Here is a 13,676-nt window from a genome sequence, read left to right as displayed (position 1 = left end):
CATACTTTGGGGCACAAAGAGTGCAGGACTTTTTCTTCAAAGGGACATTGGACTGACAAAATACACCAGGGAGGCAAATAGCAAATGTCAACTATGATCATCCACCAAGTGGCCCAAACTGGAGCTCTGGGATCATCCTACACTCCCTTCTGTCCTTCACTTATTTACTCAATCATCGAACAAACTCAGCATCTAGTGAAGGTGAGCAATATAGAAATAGGTGATTACCATGCCGGGAGTTAAGAACTGTAACCATGGGGAAAGCCAATGGCAGGTGCGCACTTCAAGTCACACTGTGGATTAGACATTTTGTTGTTGTTGAAACCGAGCCTCACTGGATTGCCCTGGGAGAGTGCAGTGATGTCACTGTGGCTCCTGAGCTGTGAGCGATCCTCCTGCCTCAGCCTCCCGGGTAGCTGGGACTACAGGCACCACTGCAACGCCTGGCTGGGTTTTGTTGCTTTGTGTGCTATTTTATTTTTGTCTTTTCCTTTTTTTTTTTTTTCCTGTTTTTGGTAGAGACGGGATCTCACTGTTGATCAGGCTGGTGTGGAACCCCTGAGCTCCAGCTATCCTCCCGCCTCAGCCTCCCAGAGAGCCAAGATTACAGGCATGAGATGCCGTGCCCAGCGTGGGCTTTTGAAATGTCTTTTAATTCCCCCCTTCCTTCCTGTTTCTGTGGCCTCTGGTACCCCTTGTCTCTAATCTTACCACATAACTCTGAGCCATCTGAGAAGCTCAGGCCAGGACAAGATTAAATGTGCAAGGATTTTGTTGGAGAAAACACGTATGAGAGGGAAATGGGGCGGGAACCAGTTAGGCTTACATGCAGCTGCAGCGCAAGCCTAGCCCCAGGTGAAGAAGGGAGGGAAGGAGGGCTGGGTGCAAGAGTCCCGGTCTGCTGTGCAGTCTGAGGAAGGCTTGGCAGGGTGTCAGGAGTCCTCAAGCCAAAGGCAGCTGTCAGAGGACTCCCATGTCTCCTAGGAATGGGCCTGCCTTAGGAGCCCTCTCATGGCAACCCATCAGCTGGGAGCATCCCGAGGGAAGTGTGGCCTCGGTGCAAACACAGGGCACAGCAGCCCCGTGGTCAGTCAGGAACCCTGAGCTGGGGGTCTGGGAGGTTCGTTCTCATGCCCGCCTCCCCCCCGCCCCGGGCCCCCACAAGGTTGCCAGCTTGCTGCTTGCCCCACAAGCAGCTCAGCGATGGTTCTGCAGTGAATCTTCCTGTGCCATTTATTTTTGCTGTAACTCCTTAGACGAAAGTCCCAGCTCCTTGTCCCAGGTCTCAAGGGGCTGCTGGGGGAGGAGTGATTCCCCTGTGTGTCTGTCGCCCCCAACCCTCACCCCTACTTCCACCTTGTGTGCCTTGACTGCCCAGGGCTGACGACTTGCTGCTGCCTGGACATGCTCCTCTTCCATTCCTCCACGCCTCTGCCCACGCCGGGCCTCTGCCTGGACGACCCTTCCCTACCTCTCCCTCGATAAAGCCCAGCTCCAATGTCAAGTGCTTTCCCAGCTTCCAGCTCCGGCTGGCAGCACCGCCATGCTCTCTCGGGCCCAGGCCCAGAGCCTCTGGAGTGGACAGAGGCTTCCTGGGGCTGTGGCAGGAGAGCGGGGCCAGCAACTGCGACAGTCCTCTTGAGCTCCTCTCCTTCCACCCAGCGGACGCTGGCCTGTGCGCCCGAGACCCCCTCAGGACGCGGCGCGCGCTGCGCGGTGCTCGGCAGCAATGCGGCGCAGAGTCAGCAGTCAGACAGGCGCCTTCTCCTCCGCGCCCCTCCGCGCTCCGCCCGCCTTCCTGGGCTCAGGATTCAAGGTTTTATTTTTAGACCACACATTGGATTGGGGCTCCAGGAATCCACTTGATGCCTGAGGTGTAACCAGACCCCAGCTAGCACTGGGCACGGGAGCCAGGAGAGAGGCCCGGGGCAGCGCTGGGGGCCGGGCCCCAGGGAGGTGGCACCAAGGGCAGACAGAGCCTCAGCGGAGAGTGGGGGCTCCTACAGCCTAGCTCACCTGAACCCCTCCTTTGACAACTGGAGCCCACAGAGGCCACGGGCACCAGCAGCAGAACTGGCTACAGCTTGTCCCGCAATGCAGTCAGGCCACCAAAAACTGCAAAGCAGAACAGAAGTGATTGTGTCCTCGTTCTTCCTCTGGTTTCTCTCCCACTCTGTATGTACCACTCCTAGCTCCTGTCTGCAGCTTAACACGATGAACAGCCCCCAGTGAAGAGACTGTAAGCTATGGCCTGCGGCCTGATCTAGTTTTAATTGACCACTAATAATGTAAAATTAAAAAAAAAATGGTGGGAAAATACACACAACAAAATTTGCCACCTTAACCATTTTTAAGTGGCATTAAGCCCATTCACATTGTTGTGCAGCCATCGCTGTCCTTCTCCAGAGCTCTTTCATCCTCCCCAGTTGGCACTCTGTCCCCATGAAACACTCACTCCCTGGTCTCCCCGCACCCAGCCCCTGGCACCCACCATTTCTACTTTTTGTCTCTATGAGTTTGACTACCCTAGGGATCTCATATAAGTGGAATCAGAACAGTATTTGTCCTTTTGTGACTGGCTTATTTCACTTAAGGTTCATCCACGTGGTGCCCAGTGTCCGTTTTCATGGAGGATAGTATCCCACTGTATATAGACACCTCCTTTTGTTTACCCACCTACCCGCTGGTGGACGCCTGGGCTGCTTCCGCGCTGTAGCTGTTGGGAATAACACAGCTCTGAGCGTGGGTGTGCAAGGATCTCATCAGGCCCCTTTTGGGTGTATGCCCAGAAGCAGAATTGCTGGATCACAGGGTAATTCTATTTTTAATTTTTTGAGGAACTACCATACTGTTTTCCATAACAGAGTTGAAATTTAAAAAAAAATTAGTTGCCAACAATTTTTAAAACTCTGGATTCAGGGCTTCTGCTGAGAAAGTGGAGGCGTGACATCACTGGCCCTACGCTCACAGCCACCTCAGCCCCTCAGAGACACCAGTCCCAGCCAGGCAGGCCTCCTTAGAGGTCTGTGCCCGGCTCCACGGGCACTCTCCCGAGCTTCACGGCTCTAACAAACGCCAGCCTCTTTATTTTGTTCCTCCAGCCCTAGGCGGTTGCCTCGGTTATGCCCTGTGATACTTCAGTGGTCCCTTTTGCCTTGTCAGTCTCCCTACACCTGTTTAACACATCCCCTCTCTTAAATTCTCTCTGTTAAAACACCAGGTGTGGTTTCTGCTTTCCTGGCTGACGGTACCACTCAGCGGGCATTCCTGCCTGGCACTGCTGGACAGCAGCTGCTCCCTTTGGTCAGGTGCAGGCTCTTCGTTCCCTTCTGTCCGCTCCCCATTTTTCTACATCTAACTGACTTTACCTGCCTGACCCTAACAGCAACTGATTTGTGTCCCTGCTCTAATCTAGTAGCTCCTATTTATTGAGCATCTACTATGTGCCAGAGTCTGTGCATAAGACTTCATGTAATTATCTCATGTAATCCTTGCCACAACACTGTGAAGTGGGCTCTGTCATGCTCCCTTTGTACAGATGAGAGAACCGAGGCTGGGGGAGGGAGGACTTGACCAAAATTACAGCCAGGCAGTGCCAGAACTGGCCATAGGAACCCGTAATTCCCATAAAATGAGGCAACTTCATTCTTCTCAGCTAGTTCATGCTTCTATCCTGAAACTTTGTGTTTTATTTATGTTTAATGAATATCTGATCTGTGCGCTCTAGGCTCCTTTTAGAAGAAAATAAGGTATAAAGAAGAGCTTGAAATCAAAACCTCAGAAACTAGCTTTCTGGGTCTTAGTTTACTCATCCGTCAAACAGGGATCCTGGCAGATGCTACCGCATGTAGTTGTGACAAGGATTTGGCACCTAACAAGCAGTGAATAAATGTCAGCAGTGACTATCATCACCAAATACAGAGGGCTGTTAAGTCAGCCGAGACATACACAGGGGCTGGAAGGGGCGCCTGTGCAGCGCACGCAGTGATGGAAAGAGGCTCATTACATGTGAAAGTAAAAACGGCTCAGAATAAAAAATAAATGAATCTATATAATGAGTGAGATGTGCACCATCTGGGGGATGGTCATGCTGGAGACTCAGCCTTGTGGGGGGAGGGGGGAAATGGGCATTTATTGAAACCTTAAAATCTGTACCCCCATAATATGCTGAAATAAAAAAAAATCTTAAAAAAAATAAATAAATGAATCATGCACAAAAAAGACTCACAGGAAACACACCAAAATACTAACCGTGGATGGTTTGGGGTGTTGGGATTTAGGCCAATGTTTTTTTCCCTAACAAAATGTAAAAACAAATACATGTAACTTAAACATTTGTACTCCCATAATATGCTGAAATAAAAATAAATAAATAAAATGTAAAAACAGTAATAAATTACTAAAAAAGAGGCACAGTGCTCTGCAGACTGATCTATTCCATGCCGTCCATCGGAATCCCACTGGCTTCTTTGAGATGCTGACAAACTGATCCTAAAGTTGGTGTGGAACACAAGGAGCCGGGACAGCCAAAACAGTCTGGAAAACGGAGCGAAGTCAGCGTGCTCTGTGCCATGGCGTTGACGCTGGGGCTGAGCCAACAGCTGAGCGCTGAGGGTGGCAGGGCCGTGGTCATCAGGAGCGCAGTCCCAGTTTAGGAGACCTATTGCATGGTTAATGGCAACACACTGTGCACTCGCAAACTGCTAAGACAGTAGACTTTAGGTGTTCTCACCATCGAAAAAGTAAGTATGTGAGGTGACGCAGATTATGTTGCGTACCATAAATACATACAATATTTATTTGTCAATTAAAAAAAATCTCATTCCCTACTTTTACGTCAGTCTTTATTCGTCTGAAAGAATGCCTTAAGAGCTGTGTCTGAGAACCTAAGCACAAAATCCCTGCAGTGCGAACTGCTTTGGGAGAGGACGAAGCAGTCGCCACTTGGGATGTGGGAGCAAGGCTGGAAAACCCCAGAAATGAAAGAAGGAAGACCCTTAGGGATCCTCTAGTCTAGCAGTTTCCAAAGGATAAAAAGTTTTTTTCCAAAACAATAATCCAGGTGGACAAAAGATACAATTTTTATCGGACCACAATGATCAGGGGAAAAAGGACAGGCAGTAAGACTTTTACAGGGCTTACTTTATTCCACTTTAAACTCCATTTTGTTTTCGATGATAATTTTCCTGCTTTTTGGGTATAAAACCTATTGTTTCTTCTGTAAAGTGATGCTGACAGTTATTTTTGTTTTTATTGTCCTCAATTAGAAACTAAAGCATTGACAGCCCCCCCATTCCCTCACTTTTTTTTCTTTTGAGACAGAGTCTCACTTTGTTGCCCAGGCTAGAGTGAGTGCCGTGGCGTCAGCCTAGCTCACAGCAACCTCAAACTCCTAGGCTCGAGTGATCCTTCTGCCTCAGCCTCCCGGGTAGCTGGGACTACAGGCATGCGCCACCATGCCCGGCTAATTTTTTCTATATATATTAGTTGGCCAATTAATTTATTTCTATTTATAGTAGAGACGGAGTCTCGCTCTTGCTCAGGCTGGTTTCCACCTTCTGATCTCGAGCGATCCGCCCACCTCGGCCTCCCAGAGTGCTAGGATTACAGGCATGAGCCACCATGCCAGGCCCTATTCCCTTGCTTTTTAAAAGTTTTTATTTATTTAATGTTTTAGAGCAGGGGGTCTCACTATTTTGCCAGGCTGGCCCTAAACTCCTAGGCTCGAGTGATCCTCCCAAGTAGCTGGGACTACAGGTATGCACTCCCACACCAGGCTTTCTCTCAGTTTTAAAAAAATATTCTGTAGTTCGGAGAAATCCCAAAGTCTAGGAAACATTGGGAAAAACTCCAGCTCCCTCAAGGATGCTCTGCCTGGCGAGGGACTGAACAGGCCAAGCTCTACAAGGCAGACTTTGCCCGGGCTTGGGTTCACACTGCAGCTCTGCCTCTTACTTGCTGCATGAACTTGAGTGAGTTACTAAAGCTCTTTGAGCCTCTGTTTCTCCATCTGCAAAATGAGGATGAGTCATAAACCTCAAGGCTACGGTGCGAATTGAATCAAATAGTGTATGTGACTGTCCCTGGGCCATCGTAAGCACTTAAGGAAATGTCCTCCAAGAATCTCTGAGTTTAACGGAGGCCCCACTTTTCTCTTCCGCAAATTGAAGAATTCTCATTGCTTCAATCATTATTTATTTTAAATTTTTAAATTTTTTTTTTTTTTAAGAAACAGAGTCTCACTATGTTGTCCGGGCTGGAATCGAACTACTGGGCCCAAGCAGTCCTCCCACCTCAGCCTCCCAAGTAGCTGGGGCTACGGGTGTGCACCACCACGCCTGGCGTTCAATCATTTTATGTTCTCACTCTGGTCTCTTCTTCTGTGTATTCTCTAGGTTGTCACTATTGCTGTTAGCATGTAAGTCTAGCCCTGAACACGTGCTTTTGGCATGGCCTGGCCAGTGCAAGTAGGACTTGCTACTACCTCCTTCAATCTAAACTCTATGCTTCCATTAATGCAGCCCAAGTTGGCAATGGTTTTTGTGTGTGTGCCTTCATCTCACTCCTTCAGTATTTGTTGAACTGAGAACACTTACGGCCCCAGATGTTTTTCACGAGAGTGGTTGCAAAGCCCTGTCTCCCACTCCGAACCTGTGCAGTTGAAATCTTGGACCTAGAGTGAGGAGCTTTGCATTTATCTCCTTTTATATTTCATCCGGCAGGGCGGGGTATCGCCTTGACCAGATACCTAGATTCAAAGAGACCCTAAAAGTGTTCTCGTGCTCCAGAAAGCTCAAGGAATATTTAGGTGACTCTTTTGGACACAGGAAAGAGAATGTTTATTTGAATCTTGATGGAGTCCAGGGCAGCAGGGCTGTCATTGGTGGTGATGGGGCTCGGGGAAGATGGCCAGATGCTGTGGCTTTGATCCCCAACATCTTACCTGCATCAGGTTCACCTGGGAGACCCAGCCTGGTGGCTCTGTGCCTCGGGGGCAGTGGACTGTCCCTGGATGGCTCTGTAGGAGCTGAGAGCCCACCAGGTTAGCCTGGGGATTTGAGTGAAACCACCAGCCCAGGAGGATCACAGCATGCAGGGCCGGGCGTCTCCTGCAGTCTCCCGAGAGCAGTGACCTCTCAGAATCTTCCTGCTGGTTCAGGTGCCGTGAAGGGCTCCGCCCCGTGCCCTCCCTCTGCCTTCCATGCTGCGGGCGGATGGCCTGCCAGTGCTGCCTGAACGATACCCCCAGGGGCTGGTGCCGACGTCAGACCACATGGAAGAAAAAGTGCTCTCTTTATTGCTCCGGCTTGGCCTCCCACGTGTCTCCCGAACGTTGCTCTGCCCTTGTCCTTGTGGGCTCACGGGTTGGAGCGGTGGTCACACTGGGGCCCTGCAGCGCCCACCTGGCGGTGGCCTCAGTCGGTCTTCCTGAACCCTAAAGGGCAAAGCCCGCAGGACGGCATGGGATTCTGAAGGGAGCAGGCTTCGTCCCCACCCTCACCCCAGGTGCCCAATGACCCGCGCAGCTGGCCGAGGCAGTCATCCCAGAGGCCGCGGGGCTCCATGGCCCACAGTCATAGTAACCGACCTCTCTGATATTAAGTGGTGGGTTAGGGGAGACGCACAGCTGCCTGGCCTCTCTGTTGTGAGGTGTGAGGAGGGCACAGAGCCAGCCCAGCCCCGCCGCTCGGCATGACTGCGCCTCTCTGAGCCACAGCTTGCTCCTCAGGCCAGCGTAAGACGGCCAACCCACCTCCCCAGGGGCCATTAGGCAAGCACCGCCCGGGGGCCATAGCGTCTGGGGCGGCGTGAAGCTCCGAGAGACGGTGGGGGACGAGGAGACCCCTCGCCTTCCTAGCTTTGCACTGGAGGCCTTTGGCGCCTGCTCCCACTTGGTTTTCAGAAGACCCTGTGCCGTAGGAAGTCCACACCCATCTTCCAGCTGAGGAACTGCAGCTAAAAGAGGCTGCGGGACCCACCCAGGGTCGCCGAACTGGCCACCCAGCCTCTGCCTCCAGGCCCCGTGCCTTCCCCACACGCGAAGCCTCTCTCCAGACGGAAGGCCGCAGGGGGAGACCGCGAACACGGAAGCATTTAACAGTTACCCAGGAGCCTGAACTTCTGGAAGAGGGGGATGAAGCCGTGCAGGACGCTGTGGATGCGGTACACTGCCCGAAAAACAGAAAGGTGAGTCAGGTTTGTGCCCGCCAGGGCTGTGGGGTCAGGCCCACCTGCCCGCCTTGGACACGGGCTCGCCCGCACGCCAAGCGCTAGCGGTGGAACTGCAGGCAGCAGCTTGAGCTTGGGCAACAGTGCCAGAGTTACTGTCGCCCAAAACCACCACCGTGAACAGGGAGCAGGGTGGCAGGAAATTCACTGGGCAAATTCAGTTCCCAACTTCGTTAACTAACTTGTTTTCAGCATCTGGCTAATTCTATTTGTTTGCGACTTTACATTTTTATTTTTACTTTTTTTAGAGATGTAGTCTTGTAATTTAGCAATATAGTCTTGCTATATTGTAATCTTGCTATATTGCTCAAACCCTTGGGCTTGAGCAATCTTCCCTCCTCAGCCCCCCAAGTAGCTGGGACTATAGGCATGCGCCATCATGCCCGACTTGTTTGCCACTTTAAACAGTTTTTGTTGTATTTTTATGGACCTGTCCACTTTTTTCCACTGGGGTTTGCCAATGACCTGACATTGACCTTAAAAGTGGTCAGGAAGAAAGCATGAGCATAAGGAAATTAAAAAAAAAATGTTTAGGTTGTGACTCTCTGGCCCTTGACAAGCAAGTATGGCCAGCCCGGCCCCCACCCTTCTGAGACAGTGTGCGTGTGCGTGTGTGCGGCGTTTGTGCACGTGTGTGCCGAGGGGACTTACCCAGCCCAAAGTAGATGCCGACCGTCTCCAGGGAGGCGAAGGTGAGCAGGCCGACCCCAAGGGACATGAACCAGTCTGCAAGGGCAGGGGGAGCAGACGGTTGGCCTGTGGGCCGGGACAACTCCCCCCATGCCACCCCCTCCCCTTCCCCAAGGCCCAGCCCACCTGAGTAATAGTGGTAACACACCAGCAAGGCCCCGATGGCAAAGCACAGGAGGACGAAATGGAAAAACTCATCTGTAAAGGCAGAGGGGGAATTGCTATTTGTTTCTTTCTCTCTCTTTAAAATTACACTGAGTCTCTGCTCAAATGTAACTTTATTCAGAGATGCCGGCTGGGTGCGGTGGCTCACGCTTGTAATCCTAACACTCTGGGAGGCCCAGGTGGGAGGATTGCTCGAGCTCAGGAGTTGGAGACCAGCCTCAGCAAGAGTGAGACCTGTCTCTACTAAAAATAGAAAAATTAGCCAGGCATGGTGGCACATGCCCGTAGTTCCAGCTACTCAGGAAGCTGAGGCAGGAGGATCACTTAAGCCCAGAGTATGAGGTTGCTGTGAGCTAGGCTGACGCCACTGCACTCTAGCCCGGGTGACAGAGTGAGACTCTGTCTCAAAAATAAAAAAAGAAAAAGAAAAAGAAAGAAAGAAAACGAAGTACTTTTAGAAAGCAATAAAATTAAAAATATATATAAGAAGGAAAAAAAACAGCATCCAGAGATGCTGTTCCTGACCAGCCAAGCTAAAACCTCACCCCACAAACCACCATTTATCTCACTTTATTATTTTCATAACATTTGTCACGAGTCAACTGATTCTATTTTCATTTCTGTGTTTACCCTCCCCACCCAGGATGTGGCTGTGGGGTGGGCAGTGATTTTAGTTGGTCCGTCCCCAGTGGGACCCCCAGCAACTGGAGAAGCAACGGGCACACACAGGGGCTCAGTGCTGTATCTGTCAGATGAAGGTTAAATACAATAATAAAAAATGCAAATGTGTCAAGTTTAAAGTTAAAACTTTTACACTCTTCCCAACCTCAGACTCATATTCGGGCTCAAACAAACAAACAAACAAAACTTTTACACTCTGGGAGGCCGAGGCAAGCAGATTATTTGAGCTCAGGAGTTTGAGACCAGCCTGAGCAAGAGCAAGACCCCATCTCTACTAAAAAATTAGAAAGAAATTAGCTGGACAACTAAAAAAAAAAAAGAAAAAAAAAAATATATATATTTAGCCAGGCATGATGGCACATGCCTGTAGTCCCAGCTACTCAGGAGGCTGAGGCAGGAGGATGGCTTGAGCCCAGGAGTTTGAGGTTGCTGTGAGCTAGGCTGATGCCACAGCACTCTACCCCGGGCAACAGAGAGAGACTCTGTCTCAAAAAAATAAATAAATAAAAAGCTTTCACATTGCCTCATTCTTCCTCCCAAATCTCACTCCTTAAAAGTGGGCAGTGATTGGGAAAGTTTTTCCAGGCATATATATGCACATTTTAAAAACATAAATGGGATGATCTATATCCCTCCTGCACTGATTTGCTTTTTCCCTCTCGTTGCTAGAGCAAGGCCATCTTCCATCTCAGAGCACACAGACCCGCCTTGTCCTTTCTCATGGCTGTGCAGTGTTCTGTGATATATATTTATCCTAATTGATTTAACTTAACTAGAGCCCCATTGATGAAGCTAGAGGTGTTCTATTTTTTCCTATTCCCATCGATGCTGCACCAAGATTATTAGCCAAGAATCTCCATGCACTTGTGCACCTATTCCTGCGGGCCGGTGCCTGGAAGTGGCATTGCAGGCTGGGAGGGTTTAAGAATTCAACAGAGGCTTAGAGAGGAGCTGAGAGCAGGGCCTGTGCCTCGGGCAGGAATCCAGAGCCCCCTGCACTTGTCAGGCCAGGGGAGGGCCAGGGGAGAGAGCAGGACTTTCCTGCTTTCCCAGGGGCCTCAGCGCCGTCAAGCAGCTGTGATTAGAGGGGATGCAAAAGACGGTTTCCTGGAACAAGGCTGCAGGGAATGTGCCCTTGTTCAGTCCAGTTTGGCCACCAATGTGCTGTGAGGCGTTGGACAGGTGTCCTACCCCCTCTGAGCCTCAGAGTGCTCCTTGGTAAAGGAGGAGCGGGGGGCACACATCACCACGAGGGTGGGCGGGCGCTTGGCTGGCAGAGTGCTGCCTCGGTGGTGCCAGGCAGCATGACGGCGATGGCTTCGCCGCTGCCAAGGGGCATCTTGAAGGGAAGCGAGCAGAGGAGTGGAGGCTGTTTTTGTTTGATTTTGCTTCTGGGGCAAAAACAAAATTAGTATTTCTAGAACATTCTTGGCTCTGAAGTCAGTTTACCCTTTAGAGAAAAAAGGACATGATGCAGCACCAGACTCATGGTGCAAGAAAGCGTCGGGCCTAGGTCCCTCCAGAGATGGGAAAGCCTGGGGCGAGTGGATTAGAGAGACGTTTTCCTCTTCTCTTCCGCATCAGTTTTTCAGAAATGCAAAATGAATTCCCAACAGAGAATTTCTCCCTGGATTTGCTTTCCAGTTGTCTTGTGAGTAAATATTTTAAAAATATAAGTTAAAAAAAAAGGAGATAGCAACACAATGCAAGATCAAATAGAGGCCTAGAGGGAGGACAGCTCAGTGTGAAAATGAAAGATCAGAAACAACCCAAATGTCCGTCAGTTGAAGAACAGAAAGCACAATATTATGTACCATCCTTGGAATTGTATGGGTTGTTAAGATGTCATAGACTTTGGGAGTCGCCATGGCCAGGGCAGTCTGGGAGGACTTGGCCGAAGACTGAGCTTGAGCTGAGCCTCAAAGACAGGAAGGAGGACTTGGGTGAGAGGAGAGCAGGCGTGTCTGTCCGTGTGTCTCTGTGTGTATGTATGTGTATGTGTCTGCGGATGTGCCAGTCTCTCTGTGTGTCTGTGTGTGTATGTAAGTGTGCATATATGTATGTTTGTGTATCTGTCTGCATCTCTCTGTGTGTGTATATCTGTGTGTTTGTATGTGTGTGTTTCTGTCGGTAAGTATGTGTGTGTGTCTGTATGTGTCTCTGTGAGTACGTGTGTGTCTCTGTGCGTATGTATCTGTGTGTCTGTCTGTGTATATATGTGTGTGTCTCTGTGTGTATGTATGTGTGTCTGTGTGAGTATGTATGTGTCTTTGTGTATATGTATATGTGTCTCTGTGAGTACATGTATGTCTCTGTGTATATGTGTGTCTGTGTGAGTACATGTGTGTGTCTCTGTGTGTATCTCTGTGAGTACCTGTGTGTCTCTGTGTGTGTATGTGTATATCCCTGTGAGTACATATGTGTCTCTGTGTGTGTTTCTGTGAGTACCTGTGTGTCTCTGTGTGTGTATGTGTATATCCCTGTGAGTACATATGTGTGTCTCTGTGTTTCTGTGAGTACATGTGTGTCTCTGTGTGTGTATGTGTATATCCCTGTGAGTACATGTGTGTCTCTGTGTGTTTCTGTGAGTACATGTGTCTCTCTGTGTGTGTATGTGTATATCCCTGTGAGTACATATGTGTGTCTCTGTGTGTGTTTCTGTGAGTACATGTGTGGCTCTGTATGTATGTGTGTATATCTCTGTGAGTACATGTGTGTCTTTGTGTGTATGTGTGTGTGTCTCTGTGAGTACCTGTGTGTGTCTCTGAGTACATGTGTGTGTCTATGTGTATCTCTGTGAGTATGTGTGTATCTCTGTATGTCTGTGTGAGTACATATGTGTGTCTCCGTGTACATATGTGTGTCTCTTTAGTACATGTGTGTCTCTGTGTGTATCTCTGTGAGGACGTGTGTCTGTGTGTATATATGTGTATGTCTCTGTGAGTACACGTGTGTGTCTCTGTGTGTGTGTATGTGTGTGTCTCTGTGAGTACATGTGTATGTCTCTGTATGTATCTCTGTGAGGATGTGTTTCTGTGTGTATGTGTGTGTCTCTGTATCTGTGTGTCTGTGTGTGTATCTCTGTGAGTACATGTGTATGTCTCTGTGAGGACGTGTGTGTATGTGTGTGTCTCTGTGAGTACACATGCGTGTATGTGTGTGTGTCTGAGTACACTGTGTGTACGTGTGTGTCTGTGAGTACACGTGTGTGTCTGTGTGTCTCTGTGAGTACACGTGTGTGTCTGTGTGTGAGTACACATGTGTGTCCGTGTGTGAGTACACATGTGTGTCTGTGTGTGAGTACACTTGTGTGTCTCTGTGTGTGAGTACACGTGTGTGTGTGTGTGAGTACACGTGTGTGTGTCTGTGTGTGTGTGTCTGTGCACAGGTGCACGCGCCCTGCTCCTTGGGCGTGGCGGCACGGGACACGCGGGCAGGGGTCGCAGGCGCAGCCTGCGGAGGGAGGGTGCCCGCAGTCGGCTGCTGGAAGAGGGGCGCTCTGGAGGCAGAAGAGGCCAGGCCAGAGCAGGGACTGGGAATAAGGCTGGAGCCGGGAGGGCCCTCAGGGTCATGCTCGCTCAGTTTTTCTCGGACTCACCACCTGCACAGGTCCATGCTAACCCAAGGATGGTCTGTACTAGTATTTACTTCACGTTTTTCTTTAAATAGATTCCTTTTCCTGAAATACATTTACTTTATTTTTTTTTTTCTTTCTTTAAAAATCTACTAACCAACTAGGAATACATTTACTTTAAAGGAAACTTTACATCCCAGCAGTAAGTGGAAAACCAGGATCCCCTAACTTAAAATCCATACAAGGCCAACAACAGACGGTGACGCTCTCGCCAGCCCCGCCGCCCGGGAAGGCCCGGCCGGTGACAGGCCTGTGCCCCGTGGCCGGGGGGTGACAA

General features: G+C 49.9%; 1 protein-coding gene across 2 annotated transcripts in view; it reads right to left on the bottom strand.

Moving 5' to 3' along the window:
- Positions 1-6,532: 6,532 nt before the first annotated feature.
- TMEM40 (transmembrane protein 40) overlaps positions 6,533-13,676 on the bottom strand; it is a 33,363-nt gene continuing 26,219 nt past the window's right edge. Inside the window, exons 8-11 of one of the 2 annotated variants that reach the window (XM_075996312.1) lie at positions 9,046-9,117; positions 8,881-8,955; positions 8,106-8,168; positions 6,533-7,435 (exon numbers count right to left, since the gene is read on the bottom strand). In XM_075996312.1, the coding sequence (XP_075852427.1) occupies positions 7,416-7,435; positions 8,106-8,168; positions 8,881-8,955; positions 9,046-9,117 (230 nt within the window). In that variant the 3' untranslated portion in view covers positions 6,533-7,415. The remainder of the gene's footprint in view (positions 7,436-8,105; positions 8,169-8,880; positions 8,956-9,045; positions 9,118-13,676) is intronic. The other variant, XM_075996311.1, reaches the window with a different exon arrangement.

The sequence above is a fragment of the Microcebus murinus genome, chromosome 21, assembly GCF_040939455.1.
Source record: "Microcebus murinus isolate Inina chromosome 21, M.murinus_Inina_mat1.0, whole genome shotgun sequence".
Classification (NCBI taxonomy): Eukaryota; Metazoa; Chordata; class Mammalia; order Primates; family Cheirogaleidae; genus Microcebus; species Microcebus murinus.
Note: the sequence above shows the minus strand (reverse complement) of the source record. Positions and strands in the feature narration are given on the sequence as shown.